The 18,398-nt window shown below is 38.7% G+C and overlaps 1 protein-coding gene across 1 annotated transcript in view; it reads left to right on the forward strand.

The window, feature by feature from the left end:
* Positions 1-18,398, forward strand: part of MET (MET proto-oncogene, receptor tyrosine kinase) — a 117,893-nt gene that overhangs the window by 87,085 nt on the left and 12,410 nt on the right. Inside the window, exons 13-19 of the mRNA XM_030933077.1 lie at positions 5,746-5,892; positions 7,588-7,744; positions 7,939-8,079; positions 11,058-11,288; positions 13,594-13,674; positions 14,977-15,158; positions 18,182-18,291. Of these exons, the coding sequence (XP_030788937.1) occupies positions 5,746-5,892; positions 7,588-7,744; positions 7,939-8,079; positions 11,058-11,288; positions 13,594-13,674; positions 14,977-15,158; positions 18,182-18,291 (1,049 nt within the window). The remainder of the gene's footprint in view (positions 1-5,745; positions 5,893-7,587; positions 7,745-7,938; positions 8,080-11,057; positions 11,289-13,593; positions 13,675-14,976; positions 15,159-18,181; positions 18,292-18,398) is intronic.

The raw sequence follows: 18,398 nt of genomic DNA on the forward strand, positions 1-18,398 counted from the left end.
AAGCCCAGCATGAAATTGAATGGAAGCCTGTCCAATGAACAGTGTGTTTACAACAGCAAAGTCCTTTCATCTGCTTCTTTAATTAGTTTTAGAAAGGGAGAAATAAGCTTTTATCACTTCTTTTTTTTTTCAATAAAACTAATCTAGTGTGACCTTTTGCTTTCAACAATTACTGTTTTTGCCATTTGAAAGATTCCATTTGGTTTTTCTTGATGATAACAAAGGTTTATGTGCAAATAGTTTTACACCCAGAGAAACTCTATTTTTCTGTTTCTGTATCTATGATGAAGGGATTAGAGATAAACGGTTCTTTATCTACCCTTCCAAGCACAGTCTTTATGGAAGAGAAAACTTCCTTTTCCATAAATTAAATACCCATTATTCAACATCCTACAAAATTGTTGGACCAAGAAAAACATAATTTGGCATCATCCTCGGCCTGTCAATGGTATTCCCAACATGGCAAAAAGGTCTTCTAGAGACAGGCACAAAACACTTTATTTTCTTGCCTATATATAGAATAACTCTTTCTCTGACAAGTGTATAGCACCTACCACGTGACAGAATAGTAATCGAGTGGGAGCAGCGGCAGTTCAGGGAGATTATTTTAGTATCATGATTCAACATTTTTTCATACTTCACTTTACTTATGTATGAGAGGAAAGCAAAGGCATAAGAAAATATTTGTTGTGTCAGCAATCTAACTATCAACACGTTAAGTTGATCACATTAAAACTTCTACCTCTCGGCCAGGCACGGTGGCTCATGCCTGTAATCCCAGCATTTTGGGAGGCCAAAGCGGGTGGATCACTTGAGGCCAGGAGTTCCAGACCAGCCTGGCCAACATGGCGAAACCCCATCTCCACTAAAAATACAAAAATTGGCTGGGCTGGGCACGGTGGCTCAAGCCTGTAATCCCAGCACTTTGGGAGGCCGAGACGGGCGGATCACGAGGTCAGGAGATGGAGACCATCCTGGCTAACACGGTGAAACCCTGTCTCTACTAAAAACTACAAAAAAAACTAGCCGGGCGAGGTGGCAGTGCCTGTAGTCCCAGCTACCCGGGAGGCTGAGGCAGGAGAACGGCGTGAACCTGGGAAGCGGAGCTTGCAGTGAGCTGAGATCCGGCCACAGCACTCCAGCCTGGGTGACAGAGCGAGACTCCGTCTCAAAAAAAAAAAAAAAAAATTGGCTGGGCATGGTGGTGGGTGCCTGTAATCCCAGCTACTCAGGAGGCTGAGGGAGGAAGATGACCTGAGTCCTGAAGGCAGAGGTTGCAGTAAGCTGAGATGACACCACTGAACTCCAGCCTGGGAGACAGAGCTAGACCCCATCTCAAAAAAAAGAAAAGAAAAGAAAAGAAAAGAATAAAGAAAACGTGTACTTCATCAATGAAAGTGTTCTGGAGAGAATCATGTGTTTAGAATGAGATATGTTCTTTATTGCCAGGAAGAGTTCATGCTCCTCATGCAGCCATGCGTGCAAGAGTTCCTAGGCTGAAAAGAGATTGTGATCGTTTCCTGCCCTAGTTGTGAGAGTTCCTCAATTCGTAGTAAGCCCAGTGACTACACCATGGGCAAAAGGGTGAGCCAAGTTTGGATGAGAGAACACAATAGGGGTCAAGCATAAGTCACCCCTCAGAATGAATCCCAAGCCCCATGGATGGAGAAGGTAGTTCATGGCCAAGGCTTCAAGTCCCCCAAAACCAGTTGTAGACAGTGGTCATCAAAAGTAGGCACCTCTTTGTGGGTATCCATGACTCCCCAAGAACCTCTATCAACAACAGCTCATGTTTGTATGGAATTTTACAGTTGACACTGTACTTTGGCATGTTTTATTTCATTTTGAGTCTCATGTGGACCCATGCGGTTGGGAGGTCAGTGATGATGACCCCCATTTGTAGATAGGTAAAGGTTTAGGAAGATTAGCTGATTAGTCTTGGGTCACCCAGGGAGCAAACAGCAGAACTGGGGCCCACACTCAGGCTTCTTGGTTCCAAATTTAGTCTTCTATCACTACATGCACTAAATTACAGTGTTTCTTATATTAACTCTCATTTAATGTGTTCTAAAATACCATCATAGAGACGCTTTTCTATCATGTGCTATTTATATATCTATGCAATTATTTAAGGGGAGTAGCTCTTAACTTTTTATAAATATCTAAAAATTGATTCTGTTTAAAGAAACTGTATTTCTCCCTAAGTATCTTATTTCTGACTTTTTATGCATGAGCATATCTTATGAAAAGTAGAGAAGTATTCTGTTTCATGCTGGAACAAGGACTGCCTGACATTGCCTTGGGGGTTTATCTTATTCTGCAGCATATAGGAATATATGGGAATAAAGATGCTTCAAAAGTTCAATCTGGAAAAGTCAGGTCAAACAAGAGGAAGGAGCACAGGAAGATGAGCCAGGGCAGGGAGCAGGGACTTGGTCTATGACACTGTCATCACAAGAACAAATGCTGAGAGCTCAGGTGAAGGTGAAGCATCAGTGTGTGGACATTGGAAGGATCAAGAAGGAAGCATGGTTCTGAATCATCCCAATCCACCTGCTGCCCAGAGCCAGCCAGAGGTTGTCCTTCTCCCTTTGAATAATTTATCTGCAACTCTCCCCCTCAATCTCAGTAAAAACCACCATGAACTCAGTTCTGAGTTCAGACAGAATAAAAGTGAAGGATTCTTTTCTCAGAGGTTATTTGGCCCAGTGTCAAGACCTATTCTTATTAGTGGTGCTCATAGCTTACTCCCAAACTAGTATTTCTTTGTGCTGCCCAGGTTAATGGGTATTCTGATATATACATATATATATACACACATATATATACACACACACACATACACACACACACATTATATATATATATTTAAAATATATATAAATATATATATATTTTTTTCCAAGGTAGTTTCATAGTACCTAATAGTAAAGATAGTAAAAAATCTATTCCTGTGGTTTCGTAGTTCCTAGTAGTAAAGGTCCCCAACTAGCCAGCAAAGCCACCAGTTTAATTTTGGTTTGCCCAGCTTTTCCCAAATGGCCAGAGAAGTTTTCCCCAAAATGCCTATTAACATGTGGTGGAACTCAGTTCTGAAGTTGTCTGTGAGGGTTCATTGCTTGGTTCCTAAGTTGAGGGACTTGTGTCCTCTATGTGAAGTGTAAATCTCACCCCCTCACCACCACCTCACTAATTTCCTACTGCTGATCTCCCTGGACTTTGGACCCTCGCCTAGCTGGGTCCTGCTACCAAACTGTACTGACTTGCCCAGACCCAGCCTGGATCTTGCCCAGGCCACCTGGATGTATGAAAACTTGAAGGACGCTTCCTCTCATAATGTTATTTTTCAGATCCTACCCACTTCCACTCCCATCTGCTCGGTTCTGTAGCCATCTCAGACATGAGTCTCCAGGCCTGAATCCTGGATAGAAACATGTCACACCAGGCCAGAGTTGGCGAGGAAAGAGACTTGGTACATCCTGATATAGCACATTGGGCGTAATTAGTTTTTATTTTTGAAATGGATCCATTTTGACATTGCAGTGAGAGGAAGAAATCCTTACTCATCTTTATATTCTCAGTAACTAGAACTGTGTCTAACACACAGTAGATGGTAAGTAGATTTTGTGTCAAACGGAATTTGATTTGCTTCATGATCTAGCCCCTTTCTGGATAATAGTTTTCCATATGTAAAGCAGATAACAGTTCTTCATATGTAAAGCAATAATACCTACTTCAGGGGGAGTATATTTTCAGGATAGTATGAGATGGTTATAACTAAATTGCTCTATGTCTGTTGGAGATTAAAGATCAGAAAGCTCTCTCTTTTGTTGCTTTATTTTTAAACCCACATATTATGATTTTAGTGACTGAAATCACTCTGAAGCAGTTGAATGACTTTTATTTAATAATAGTTAATATTCAACAATAAATATTAATGTAATTAATAGTAAAAGTTCTAAATAGAAGTTTTTTAACATCTCAATAAATCTGTTTATTTTCTTTTATTTTAAATGACAAAAATTGGCCCATACCTTTTAAAATTTTTTCCTTATTTGGGCCCCATTGTTATATAGAAGTGAGCTACAAGTATCACTTTTGTAATATCTGGGATTTTACACCTCTAAAACAATTATATATATAACTGATAGTAGTTGCTTATACAAGTCACTACTTACCCTGTATCCTTTGGTATCTACATATAACATAAGATGTAGATATGTGATATGTGATGTGGATGTGTTATCTGTTTTTGTTTTAGAGAAGTCTTTATGCAACAACCAAGGAGATCCTAAGCCTGAAACAATAAGCACTGGAAACGCAAATGTTGTACCTTCATCCCTTCCCCCAACCTTAGTTATTATCTAAGCAAGCAAGACACATTTTAGACATTTTCTCATAAATCAAACCCTACAGCTCTTTAATCTCTTTTCTGTGTCATTCCCTGAATTCCCTACATTATGTGGATAAGGGCTTTATCCCCCTTCAGACCTAACCAATAAGTTGTCATTTGAAGCCCTAAAGTCATCTCTTAGATTGATGTGCTTCTGTGTGTGTCCGCCTGTGTGGCTGACCTGGTTCAATCAACTACACATACGGCTTTTAGAAGTACCATAAGGATAGGGTTTGTCTATTTCCATTTTATCTGAAACTCCAACAGCAGGTTATAAAGAAGTATTTTCTTCCCACTTCTTTTCCTGGAGTAATAACTGCCTGACCAATCAATCTATTGAGATCCATATGAGACCATGTATGTGAATGGAGTTTGCCAAGTATTAAAGATTATATAAAACAAAGTAGCAGCATTGTAGCTATTACGGGCTGGTCTTTATCCATAAGAAAAATAGTAATATGTTTTGATATACGTCACCTCAAAATAATAGCTTGCTCAATAAATAACTGTACTCATTAGGTCTTGATATGAGAAATTATACCTAGGTTTGCACTTCTTTTGCAAGGCTAATTATAGGTTTCTCAAACAAAATGTTGATGTTTTTAAAATGCCTGATAGCAACTTCAGTTAACTAAATATGTCACATTAACTAACTTTAGAAAAATTTTTTGTGGAACTATGTAATCGTTCAAAGTAATAGAATTGTGCTCTCAAATTATAATGGTCATACAGCATCTCACATAAATTTCTTTAAAAATGAATTCATTTATGCATAGGACTCAAGTGTGCAAGAAGGATGAAAGTAAACTACCCAACTCAAACAAAGAATGTATTAATATTAGCATAACATAATACAGTGTTAACACATTAACAACGATTTAACATCAGATTTCTGGAGATGAGACCCAGGCATCAGTATTTTTTAAAGTTCTCACTGTGATTCCAAAAGCAAAGTCAAGGCTGAGAATCTCTGCATTAGGCAGTGTTAGGTAGTGCAACAACAGAATCTCTAAATGGCGTCTTTTTTGCCAAACATTGATACCCCCGAAGACAATAGTGAGGTGATGATAGGTAAGACATCATTCTGAGTTTAAGGATGTGAAGCAAGAACCTCTTTCCTTTTCTCTAAGGTCCAATTTGATGCAAAAGTTATATAATTCCTAACCAGTACGTGCCCTGAAATTGTCTCGCTCCCCTTCAGCCATCCCAATTGCCATGAAAATCAGTATCATAGAATCATGTGCCTTGGCAAACAACATGGCCTGTGTTTGCGGTATATTTATATTCTTTTGCCATTGTTAGCATTCCTGCAGAACTGTGAAGTGTTAACAACCTTTTTTTTTTTCTACCAGGGAAATGATATTGACCCTGAAGCAGTTAAAGGTGAAGTGTTAAAAGTTGGAAATAAGAGTTGTGAGAATATACACTTACATTCTGAAGCCGTTTTATGCACGGTCCCCAATGACCTGCTGAAATTGAACAGCGAGCTAAATATAGAGGTGGGATTCCTGCATTCCTCTCATGATGTAAATAAGGAAACCAGTGTAATTATGTCATTCTCAGGCTTAAAATAAATCATTAAAGCTCATTTATGTGTGGGTTTTGGCTCATCAACTCAGCCTCCATTCCTGTTGTTATTTTAGAAATAGTGACTTTTTTTGTCACATTGTCTCCTTCCCCAAGCTTGGGAGGTAGATCTCAAAAGTTCTTTCAACCCACACTGCTTCTCCATCATGCCACACTCTTCCCAAAATTTGCTGTAATTCTCAGAAGAAATAAGGATGTCTCCAAGAGTGTCCTTCTACTGCCTCCCACCACCCCAGGAGGCCAGAACCAGTGTTCCACTGCCAATCACAGTGATCACTAATGCATAGAGTCCCATAAATAAAGGAAAGTGCATGCATCAAACAAAGTAAAATAAGGATTAAACTACTTTACAGTAACTTTTTTCATGTAGACAACTGAATCAAACAACCTAGAACCAAAGCAAGTGATCTTTTCTTATTCTTTAACAAATTTATTGTGATGTAATTCACATACCATGCAATTCACCCATTGAAAGGGTACAGTTCAATGGGTTTTGGTATATTATATTGTCAATTTATTTGAATTGTGGTAAAATATATGTAACATAGTGTTTGCCATTTTAACCATTTTTAAATGTACAATTCAGTTGCATTAATTTCATTCACAGTGTTGTGTAACCATCAGCATTACCTAATTCCAGAACTTTTTCATCACCCCAAACAGATACTCTATAACCAATAAGCAGCAACTCCACACACCTTTCTCTCCTCCCGCTCCTGATAACTTCTAATCTACTCTCTAGATCTAGAATTTGCCTATTCTAGATATTTCATGTGAGTGGAATCATACAATATTTGTCTTTTTGTGTGTGGCCTATTTTACTTAACATAATGTTTTCAAGGTTCATCCACGTTGTAGCATATGTCGGTACTTCATTCCTTTTTGTGGATGAATAATATTCCATTGTATATATCCCACATTTATCCAAGAGTAAGTGATTTTTAAAGGGTTCCTGAAGTCTTCTGAAAAGTTATGAAATGGAAAAACACACAAAAATTAGAAAATCAAAGGCTGAATCATGAGATCAGAGCTGGAATTTCAGAAGGACCGTAAATCCTAAAAATCATAAAATGTTAGAGCCAGAAGGGACTTCAAAGATTTCTGCTGTGTATCAAAACTGAAGTAAAAGTATTTTGAGACTTTATTGTTGCATCATAATGGTGCAATTGTTTACCTCTTCTGGGAAGTCTTCTCTGCCCTCCACCCCACCATCCAGGACAGAATTAATGTCCCATTGTCTCTGTTGATTACTATTTAGTCACACTTCTATGGTACATACCACACTGTACTGTAATCATTTATTTATATGTCTGTCTCCCCTTCTACACTTCAGTTCCTGTTTTTTGTAGATCTTTTTATCCCTAATACCTAGTTAAAAATACAAACAGCTAAGTACCATATAAGTACTTCAGGGATCAGTGTCCCCTAATTATTTGAACACTGGAGCAAAATTGAGGAATCTCTTACTATCCTGAAAGCAGTTATGCCATTTGTAGAATGGCAATAACCAGGTGGTATTCGGGGCCCAAAGAGGTTTTGCTACAACCTGTGTAGTATAAATATCTATCATGGCTAAATGCTGACTTTTCTTTATTTGTCATTTTTAGTGGAAGCAAGCAATTTCTTCAACCGTCCTTGGAAAAGTAATAGTTCAACCAGATCAGAATTTCACAGGATTGATTGCTGGTGTTGTCTCAATATCAATAGCACTCTTACTACTACTTGGGCTTTTCCTGTGGCTGAAAAAGAGAAAGCAAATTAAAGGTGCATTTTTGTTACGGTTCGTTTTTAGAAGTTACCTTAAGAACACAGTCATTACAGTTTAAGATTGTCATACATTCTTGTGTGCTGTCTTATACATAGTCCATAAAACCCATGAGTTCTGGGCACTGGGTCAAAGTCTCCTGGGACCCACGATAGCTGTCTTTAACGAGCTCTTTCTTTCTCTCTGTTTTAAGATCTGGGCAGTGAATTAGTTCGCTATGATGCAAGAGTACACACTCCTCATTTGGATAGGCTTGTAAGTGCCCGAAGTGTAAGCCCAACTACAGAAATGGTTTCAAATGAATCTGTAGACTACCGAGCTACTTTTCCAGAAGGTATATTTCAGTTTCTTGTTCTGAGAAATACCTATACATATACCTCAGTGGGTTGTGACTTTGTTGTTTATTTTTGGTTTTGCATTTATATTTTTATAAAAACCTTAAGGAAGTATTTACCTCTGACAAATAAGTATTTGACACAGCATTAAATGGCTCTTATTTTTAAATGAACCTATGTTCATTTAAAAATGTATATTACATTTATATTACATCATTAAAATCATATTTTAATCATATTTTAACATAAAATCATATTATGATTTTACATTATGATTTTAGAGTCCATAAGCTCTCATCTCACGGAAAGGTTAATTTTGAAATCATTTGAGCAAAAGTAATTTGTTTATGATCTAAGTGCAATGGTAAGAAATTGTGAAGCTCTCTTTTACAATCCAGGAAGAGTTAAGTTACAAAATATAGTTATTTAAATGTAAGCTGGAACTGCTGCATTTTTTACCTGTTGAAGCCCAAACATTGAAACTATACTGTTAGTAATTCTTTGAAGTGTTCTCAATGAACTGTTAGCACACAGCCTTTTTCCCACAGTATTCTAGGACTTGAATGTATTTTGAGACTTAGCCAAGGAAAACCTTCGATTACACTATGAAAAAAAGGAGGGGTCAATATCATCAGCTTTGTAAAACACTATGCCTAGTAATGTTCAGGTTAACCAGAGCTTTTCACGCTGTTTTATTTAAATCTCCTGGTAAAAGCAAAATGTCTGTATTGTATCAGCTCCATTATCTTTAGAAATTACAGGATGTGAGTCAAGTACAAGCATTTCCTTGGTTGAATATTTACCATTGGACAAATAAAATGAGTCATAGATCATTGAGGACACTGGAAAAGTTAGAAGTTGCTCATCCAAACAAGTTCAAGAGCAATGAAGCACTTAACATTTTAACATTTTCAACACTCACCACCTCTTGTGTTTTGAAGTTTATGTTACTTCTATGGAGATACACATAGTAAACATTGTCTTTGCCCTGATTCCATTCACTTTTAAAAATCCATTCCTTTATCCATGTGGAAAAATCAAACCTAGTTTATTGTTTTGAAATTTAGATCTATTCGGTATTTTATACCCACATTTAGTATTTTATATGCACATTTCATAGTTCTAATCTGAGATCATTAAAATTTACAAATTTTCTTTGAAAAAAAAAACTTACCTAATCTTCTTTGAACCTCCTTACTCAACAAAGCTCTGTCATCATTGCTAAGAAGGTTGAGTTTCACACTCTTTTCTCCACTGAGCCTGCTCCTTGGAGACATGAAAAGAAAACAGGTAAAAGAGGGTCATCTAGAGAGAATGAGAAAATAGGTGCACAGCCAAAACCTAATGAAGAGGCAACTGCAGATCTTTCCTCTCTACATCCGGTGGGGACAGCATTCTCATCAGTCTTTTTCATGGATACCTAGAGTTCTATGTGGTGTGACACCAGGGTTGCACAATGATGGTTTCAATTGGTTTCTGCACGTTTGAATTTAGCTGAAGAGTCACGTTTTCATGCCAAAGGACTTTTATCCGTGTCTCACCAAGGATTTCCCTCAATGTCTGCACCTTTAAGCATTTAGAGCTCTGATCTCCAGATGCAAAGTCTTGGGAAGTGAGGATGAAAGAACTGAGTTTAGAGAGGCTGATTGGCATTTTCAGTCCCCTGGGGAAGGTTTGGAGACCCTGACTCCTTGGAATTAAAGGAGCAAGTACTCGGCTAGGCTCCTTCCTTCCTCACCCACCCAACATTTCAGGTACTTCCCTGATCTTCCACATCCCTCTTTAAAGGTTGCACCTGTCTTTTTTCTGGCTAGTGTCTACTATAATTGATGCCCAAATCATTGATGCCCAAGGCTTTTCTGGAACCACTTTTGGCCAAGTTCATTTATTATTGATCAAACTGTCCACTGTAGAAAATACTAAAAATGCTTAAGTGGGATTAGGAATAGTCAAGGTACTAACAGCACTCTTTTTGTGCCCTTCTCTCAGATTCTGATTCTCCTGCTTATTTGCAAACAAACGATATATTTTGGTGCCAATAGGGAACCCCCACATAACCCTCTCCCTGTGTTACATACTAATACATTTCAATACTATTCCTAGTTTATCTTCCTGCCAGTTGCTGTGGCTATGATGCCTCCTCCTTGATATATGTGAATTCCCAGTGGAAAGAGAAAGGGAAAGTGGAAAGGATGACTTCTTGGCCCTATTTGGCATTAAGAAATTGACTATCAGCACAATTTCTTCCCCTGAAATGAAAAACATTTCTCCTTGCAAAAGGGAACTTTGCCTGAGGTTCTTACAGAGCTTTGGTTGTAAAGATCAACTTATAAAGAATGTTTACCCCTTTCGTAATGCCCTTAACTAAACAATAAAGATGGTCCACTAACCGAGACCTAACATGCCTTCTCTAAACAACAGTAACACTAAATCCAGTGCCATCACTGCACAGTGGAGAATTTACTACTAATGTGAAAAGGTTTCAGTTCTGGGAATATAACCAGTATTTATTTCCAATCATATGTGTATTTTTCCCTTGGCCAGGAATCCATAGGTTTTGCACAATAGTAATTAATTCCATTAATAAATAGTAGTCTCTCAAAAAGGTGTCTTTTTCATTTTCTTACATTTGAGCTGGATTTTTGTGAGATCAGGCAATTGCTCAACTACCTTTGTTGCTTCCATTCTTAAGGACATAGTATATTCAAAAATAAACTGTAAGCATGGCTTTTTCCTATTGATAAAAAGAGAAATGTCTAAGGAAATGAGGGTAAAAAGCTTTCAAAGTTAATACTTAGTCTATTTAAATGAAAATCTGTAAACATTTTATGAAATGCTTGTATATATAACTCAGTATCTTTCCCCAAGTTATTATCATCTTTATCAAACTAATTCCACTATAAAAGCTCTTCCTGTTTCAATCCCCATTAAATGAGGTTTTACTGTTGTTCTTTAATAATTTTCCTTCATCTTACAGATCAGTTTCCTAACTCATCTCAGAACGGTTCATGCCGACAAGTGCACTATCCTCTAACAGACATGTCCCCCATCCTGACTAGTGGAGACTCTGATATATCCAGTCCATTACTGCAAAACACTGTCCACATTGACCTCAGCGCTCTAAATCCAGAGCTGGTCCAGGCAGTGCAGCATGTAGTGATTGGGCCCAGTAGCCTGATTGTGCATTTCAATGAAGTCATAGGAAGAGGTAAGTATTTCCACTCAGCTTTTTGTTAAATACGATTTTCCAGTAAGCATTTTATCTTTGGCCTTTGCAGATTAGGAACTTAGACAATGGAGAAAGCAACTGACAGAGCAGTGATAACAAGTGTACTTGATTTCTGTTCTGTAGAAATGCAGCCCTGTAAATCATATCTGTGGGGATTTGCCCCTGTGCATGGAAGCAATTGCATAATCCCCCAAACATATTAGAACTAAATCACAGTTCATCCTCATCCTGTGCGTACTAGCAACTATAGTTTCTTCGAAGGTGCCATTTACTTTCTTCTAAAATTCAGGGCCAGGTGCAGTGGCTCACACCTGTAATCCCAGCACTTTGGGAGGCCGAGGCAGGCAGATCACCTGAGGTCAGGAGTTCAAAACCATCCTGGCCAACATGGCGCAACCCCGTCTCTACTAAAAAATACAAAAATTAGCCAGCCATGGTGGTGGATGCCTTTAAGCCCAACTACTAGGGAGGCTGAGGCAAGGAGAATTGCTTGAACCTGGGAGGCGGAAGTTGCAGTGAGCCAAGATTGTGCCACAGCACTCCAGCCCGGGCGACGGAGCGAGACTCTGTCTCAAAAAAATAAAGAAATATAACTAACTAACTAAATAAATATCACTCCTTTGATTTTGAATATTTTTATTCAATCTCTCTCCAATCTTTCTTTACCCTGAGAACAGTGACAAACTCTACGAAGCCTGGTTTATAGCAGTTTGTACACTGCTGGACGGCATCAGAAGACAGAGAATTTATAGCATTCCCCTGATCTAAAGCAACATATATCATCTCTACAATGCACTCCAATTTCTTTATACAAAGATAAATGAATATTTGTAATAAGCTAACCAGAGCAGCAATAACAGCTAGCATAAACAGTATTTGTGGAAATATTTAACAGGAAAAGAAACCAATCAAAAACCAGGAAATGAACTTCACTCTTTTTTTCTTTTTTTTCTAAAAAGCTTTTACCCTTAATACTAAATGGCCTCTGATCCCTTTTATTCTATATGTGCTGCAAGAGGTTGTACAGGCATCTGCCAGTGTGATACAAGAGAAGCTGACGGCGTGATTTGTCTTATATGAACACAAGGCCTTCTCACTTCCCTGTGGTAGCATCCACACATTCTTCTGTCAAACACCCCAGGGCGTAATCCTTCCCGTGCTCCTTCTTCCCCAAGAGTGGCTTCACTGTTAACAAACATCTTTCCATTTCTCTTCAGAGCATTATATAGTTCTGTCATAGGCCTGTAAATCTCAGTAATTGCATCAATTTTAGAATGTGTGGACCCACTAATTGTGTTCTAATTCTACACACTGGAAAACTAGAATTTTTTATCATGAAAGGTACTAAAATGGCAATTTTTTTGAAGTTATAATCACTAACAGCTCTATAAATATTAGCTACTATGTATTTATATGTTTTTCTCCAGGAGAATAGGAGCACTCAAAAGCATAGGTTTTATTTTATTCTTCTTTGCATTACTAGAGGGTAGCCTAATGCCTGACACTCACATACGAGGCACTCAAGGTGTCTTGGCCAGCTGGATGAATTAATTAGTGAATGACTTACACAGCTATCAGACACTTGGCACCTCTGGGGAAAATTACTGCCACTGGATAAAAGGCTACCATTGGGAAAATTATGTGGTCAAAGCCAGAGAGAACTGGATGAAGTGAGTCAGGGTGAATTGGCTTCATTTGGGCAACTGCCTGTCAGTTTCTGCCAGCCTGGATTACGTATTAACCAGTGACTAATGGGGAAATCCTTATTCTATAATACTAATCTTATTTTTAATGGTAATGTTTTTATTTCATTTCAGTTTATTAGAATATAGGGAACTTATTTTATGTGTTCTTTTAGTTCTTATTTATGTGTTCATTTTAGTTCTTCATGTGGGTTAACTTTATTTTCATATTTTAAAATACTATGTCATCCTTAAAAATACATTTATTTGATGAGGCAGATGTTACTCACCTTTTCAGTGGTTCCACTATGGTTGAATATTTTATTAGATCAGCCTTTAATATGAATCATATCACCTACAACTTATTCATGAATTAAATCATCACATTGCTTATATTCTTGGGTGAAAGGTGTCGCATCTACATATATATTTACAAACACACCTACACACCTACAATGGTATTGTTAAAAGTATTTTTTAAACATACTCTTTTGTTGTATAGAAAGAAGAAGGAATAAAACGAAGCTCATAAAAGGCTTGATACATAATGATTTCATAATTAGATGTGATGCAGTACTAACCAAGTTCTTTCTTTTGCACAGGGCATTTTGGTTGTGTATATCATGGGACTTTGTTGGACAATGATGGCAAGAAAATTCACTGTGCTGTGAAATCCTTGAACAGTAGGTGGCATTTTATTTAACCATGGAGTATACTTTTGTGGTTTGCAATCTAATAAATAGCTTATAATAAAATGTTGATTTACACTTTCCCCTTGTGGAAAAATCAGCTACCACTGAAATTATAGGCCTAATCCTGAAAATTTGTTTTGTTCTAGACTTTCATTGAACTGTTTCCTCTGAAATGATCCCTCAGAGCCCTCATTAATAAGGGGGTAAGAGAAATGAGGTTCTTGGATGAACTGAGTATCATTTAACTATAACTATGTCTGGCTTATAATATTTGTTTTGCAAGTGACATTTATGGAAACTATTGGAAGCATGTTGGCACATACAGAAGTAATGACTCATTTTACCCAGAGGCGTTACTATAATTATTTTTTAACCACAACTTCCATTAAAAAGATAAAAAATGAAATAAGACAAACAGGAGAAAACGACGCTGGCCAAAAATTGAAAAATCATAAGTATGGTAATACCTCATTTATCCACATTTTTGGAGAATGAGGCATTCCACATACATGAACTTTCTAAATAAATGAAACTTACCCCTTTTTAGTGCTGGAACATTACTTAAAATTTTAGCTGTTATTGAGAAAATCTTTTTAAGATGAAATGCATGCTCTGTTTAAGGGAATGCTTCCAAATACAAACTAAGTCTTCATTGGTGACCCCAAACCATAATTACAGCCATAAATTACTATATTACACAAACAGCGTACTCTACATACATAGTGTCCCTGGCTCTGCCTGTGTTGACAGATCTCACATGCTTGCGTTTTCTACTCCCATTTCTCATTTTCTGCTTGCAAATTGCAGCAGCCTGAAAAATGGTAACCAGCTCTACTACAAACTTTATATGGGACTTAATGAGCTTTAAGTGCACAAATGAAAAGTTTTCCTGCAAGATACTTTACTGCCACAACTATTTCAGTCCTTTAAAAATACAAATCAACATGCTAAATAGTGTTCTACATGGTTAATTTTGTTGGAAGTCTGACCATGAGGGAAATAAAGGTACAGTCTTTATGAAACCTAAGTACAAACTTTGCACTAAGTTTATAGGAGACAATCTGGTGGCTGACTGGACTCTGTCTTGCAAAAGTGGGTGTAGGTGACTGGAAGGCATAGTGCAGAGTGGCATCATTCACTCAGATGTGTTGTAAAAAGAACACTCTGCAGTCAAACCCTCAGGACAAGATGCTAACTGTATGGCTTTCCATTTCATTGCTCTTCCTATCTAAATTTGACGAAGTATTCACTGTTCCATAATGAAGTTAATGTCTCCACCACTGGATTTCTTAGGAATCACTGACATAGGAGAAGTTTCCCAATTTCTGACCGAGGGAATCATCATGAAAGATTTTAGTCATCCCAATGTCCTCTCGCTCCTGGGAATCTGCCTGCGAAGTGAAGGGTCTCCACTGGTGGTCCTACCATACATGAAACATGGAGATCTTCGAAATTTCATTCGAAATGAGACTCATGTAAGTTGACTGCCAAGCTTACTGACTGGCAAACTAGCTGTAAGCCAGCCATCCCTTCAAAACAGGCCTGCCTGCTCTGAGTCTTTAAAAAGCTAGTAGCCAAAAATGCCCATTTAAAATGTTAGCATCATTCAAATGTACCTCAAAGTCTTCTATCCTGGTGGGAAATAGTGACACCGGAAGGGTTTCCTGGACCGGTGATTCTCACTTGCTCTGCAAGCAACCTTGTTCTACCTTCGCCCTGATGGGGACATTTAGTCACCTTCGCATGTCTACTGTGTGCCAGAAACTGTGCACAGCACAGGAGAAGTGGAAGCTGAGAAAGCCTCAGTCCATATGGAATGTTAACTCTAGAAGGCACCTGAAAAACTAACTCCAGGTGCGTCCCTTGCTGTTCCTCGCCCTTACCATCCACTCTCATACCTCAGGTGCTCTTTGCACTTGTGCTCCCTCGGCCTGGAACACTCTCCCCTCAAATAGCCACATATCTCACTTCCTCATCTTCTTCAGCTCTTGGCCATAATGTCATCTTCAACATAAGCCTTCCCTAATCTGTTTAAAACTTGCAAATGACCACCCACCCTCATGGCTACAGACTCCTCTTCCCTGCTCTATTTTCCCCCATCACACTTACCGTCATCTGATACACAAGGCCTGAGCTGTTCAATACTATGGCCATGAGCCACATGTAAAAGGAGGCTAGTTTGCACTGAAGTGTGATGTATGGTGTAGAATACATCCCAGATTCTGAATACTTAGTATAAAAAAAGGTGAAATATCTCACTAGTAGTTGTTTATACTGATTACATGCTGAAATATTTTGGATTTTTGAGGTTGAAACATGTATTGTGAAAATTAATTTCACCTGTTTCTTTTTATTTTTGAGTATGGCTACTAGAAAATTTTAAATTACGTGTGTGACTTGCTTTATATTTCTATTGAATAGCACTGTAGTAGATAATAAACAAATAAACAATAGCTATATAGATGTATATATAAGCATATATATGTACACATAGCCTCATCCCATTAGAGTGGAAGCTCATGAGGGTAGGATTTTTGTGTATTTTGTTCACTGCTATGGCTCCAACACCTGAAACAGTGTTTAGCACATAGACTCTCAGTAAACAGTTATTGAATGAATCAGCTAAGGGTTACAAAACAAGGTTCTTAGGTTCTTGCAAGTGGTAGATTCTTCTCATGACATTTATGCCAGGACTTAAAAGTCACCAGGCCAGGACAAGGGAGGGTGGGAAGAAGAATCTCAAGAACTGAATTCATAGATGGCCTCAGGCTCTGTCTTTGTTCCTGCTCTCCAAGTCTCTGTGGGAGATAATGAAGTTGATCAAAAGCAACTTTATAAATATGGGGTCAAATTATCAGAGAAAATAAGCTCTAGGAGAGTAATGAGATACTACTCAGCCAAAAGAATAAAACATTCCCTGGTAGTGAACTTTTGCAGATAAGGCGAATTGACCTTACAAAGCACACAGCTGCCCTGACAGACCCCACTTTCCGGCTTCAACTTTTGTTATTACCCTGATGGATTAATGTGGCTGGAGGTACTACCTTCTCTAGAGTACTGTTACCCCAGGATTAAAGCATGATAGAGATTTCTTGTTATCCAGAACAGAATAGTGCCATGGCCTTTTTTAATCCAAGGAGTTGATACTGAGAACAACCACAAACCCAGATGTGCCTTAAAGAGAAACCTAAAACCAGGAACTGGCCTTTCTCTATGCTGTGTGCATTGAGGGGGGCTACAGCCCTTTTGCAGGGTTCCCACTGACTACATCTTGCACTGACAAACTCCTCAATGACTGTTGAAGGAGAATACCCCGTTCCTGACTGCCAGCCGGTGACATCACCAGACTTGACAGCTGAGTGGTTTGGGTTGATTTCTTTCTGAGCCTCCTCTATTCACAGCGTGTTTCTAATGTTCTGACATCTTGGGCCTTACTGACCCTGGAGGAACTGTCCCTCCCAGGGCTAGCTAATTCCTACAAATAGTAAACAACTTGCCTTCAAAGCATACCTGCCTTGTGCAAACCAACCAATCCAGAGCCCTTACCTAACCTCTTCCTTTATCAGGCTCTTACACTTTGGGCCACTATCCACCTGCCCTAATCACCCCAGGGCCCAGTTCCAGACAACTAGAACTATCTTCGGAGCCTGCTGAAATACTCCAGATTGGCCAGCTCCAAACCTGCTTACCCTGCCTTACCAGTTTCTCCCCAGGGAAACCACAATGAAGGCTCTTGCTCATGTTTTTCCCCTCACTCTCCCTGCCTCCAGACCCCAGGGTTTCCACCATGTGACCCTGCATGACAGGGTGTTCCCCCTCCTCAAGCAAACTGTGAGTAGTAAACTATCTTTTCAATGGCATTGGTCTCCTGTTCTGTTGGCCTCATCATACCTGGAAAATAATGAAACCACATTTTAAAACATCTCCATTTTCCCATCTGGAAAATGGAGCCTATAACACCTGCCTGACAGAAGTGTAGAAGTAGCTGTAATTTATGAAAACAACTAGCCTGGTGTTTTGCATACAATAAATACTTCACAAATGGTTGATCTGTCAATGGGGCACACTTTTCGTTGTTGTTGTTTTGTTTTTTGGTTTTGGAGACGAGGTCTCTGTTGCCCAGGCTGGAGTGCAGTGGCACAGTCATAGTGCACCGCAGTATCCAACTCCTGGGCTCAAGTGATCCTCCCTCCTCAGGCTCCTAAGCAGCTGGAACTACACGTGCACACCACCACACCAGGCTAATTTTTTTGTGGACGGTGCATGGGAGTAAAGACAGGATCTCACTGTGTAGCCAAGGCTGATCTCAAAATCCTGGCCTCAAGCCATCCTCTCGCCTTGGCCTCTGAAAGTTCTAGAATTACAGGCTTGAGACACCAAGCCCAAACTAATTTTTGAGACAAAATAATTTTTTATAAATAAACATTTCAGAATTCTAAGATCAAAATTAGAGCAGTAGGTGCTTAGTTTATGCTTTTCTAACTCTCTTTGATTGCAGAATCCAACTGTAAAAGATCTTATTGGCTTTGGTCTTCAAGTAGCCAAAGGCATGAAATATCTTGCAAGCAAAAAGTTTGTCCACAGAGACTTGGCTGCAAGAAACTGTATGTAAGTATTAGAATCTCTGTGCCCACAGTCCAAATTAAGTGACAAGGAGGAATCTGTTTCCCACTGTTCAATGCTACTTAGGCTGTTTTCTCTTCTCATGCAAAAGT

The sequence above is a fragment of the Rhinopithecus roxellana genome, chromosome 6 (genome assembly GCF_007565055.1).
Source record: "Rhinopithecus roxellana isolate Shanxi Qingling chromosome 6, ASM756505v1, whole genome shotgun sequence".
Classification (NCBI taxonomy): domain Eukaryota; kingdom Metazoa; phylum Chordata; class Mammalia; order Primates; family Cercopithecidae; genus Rhinopithecus; species Rhinopithecus roxellana.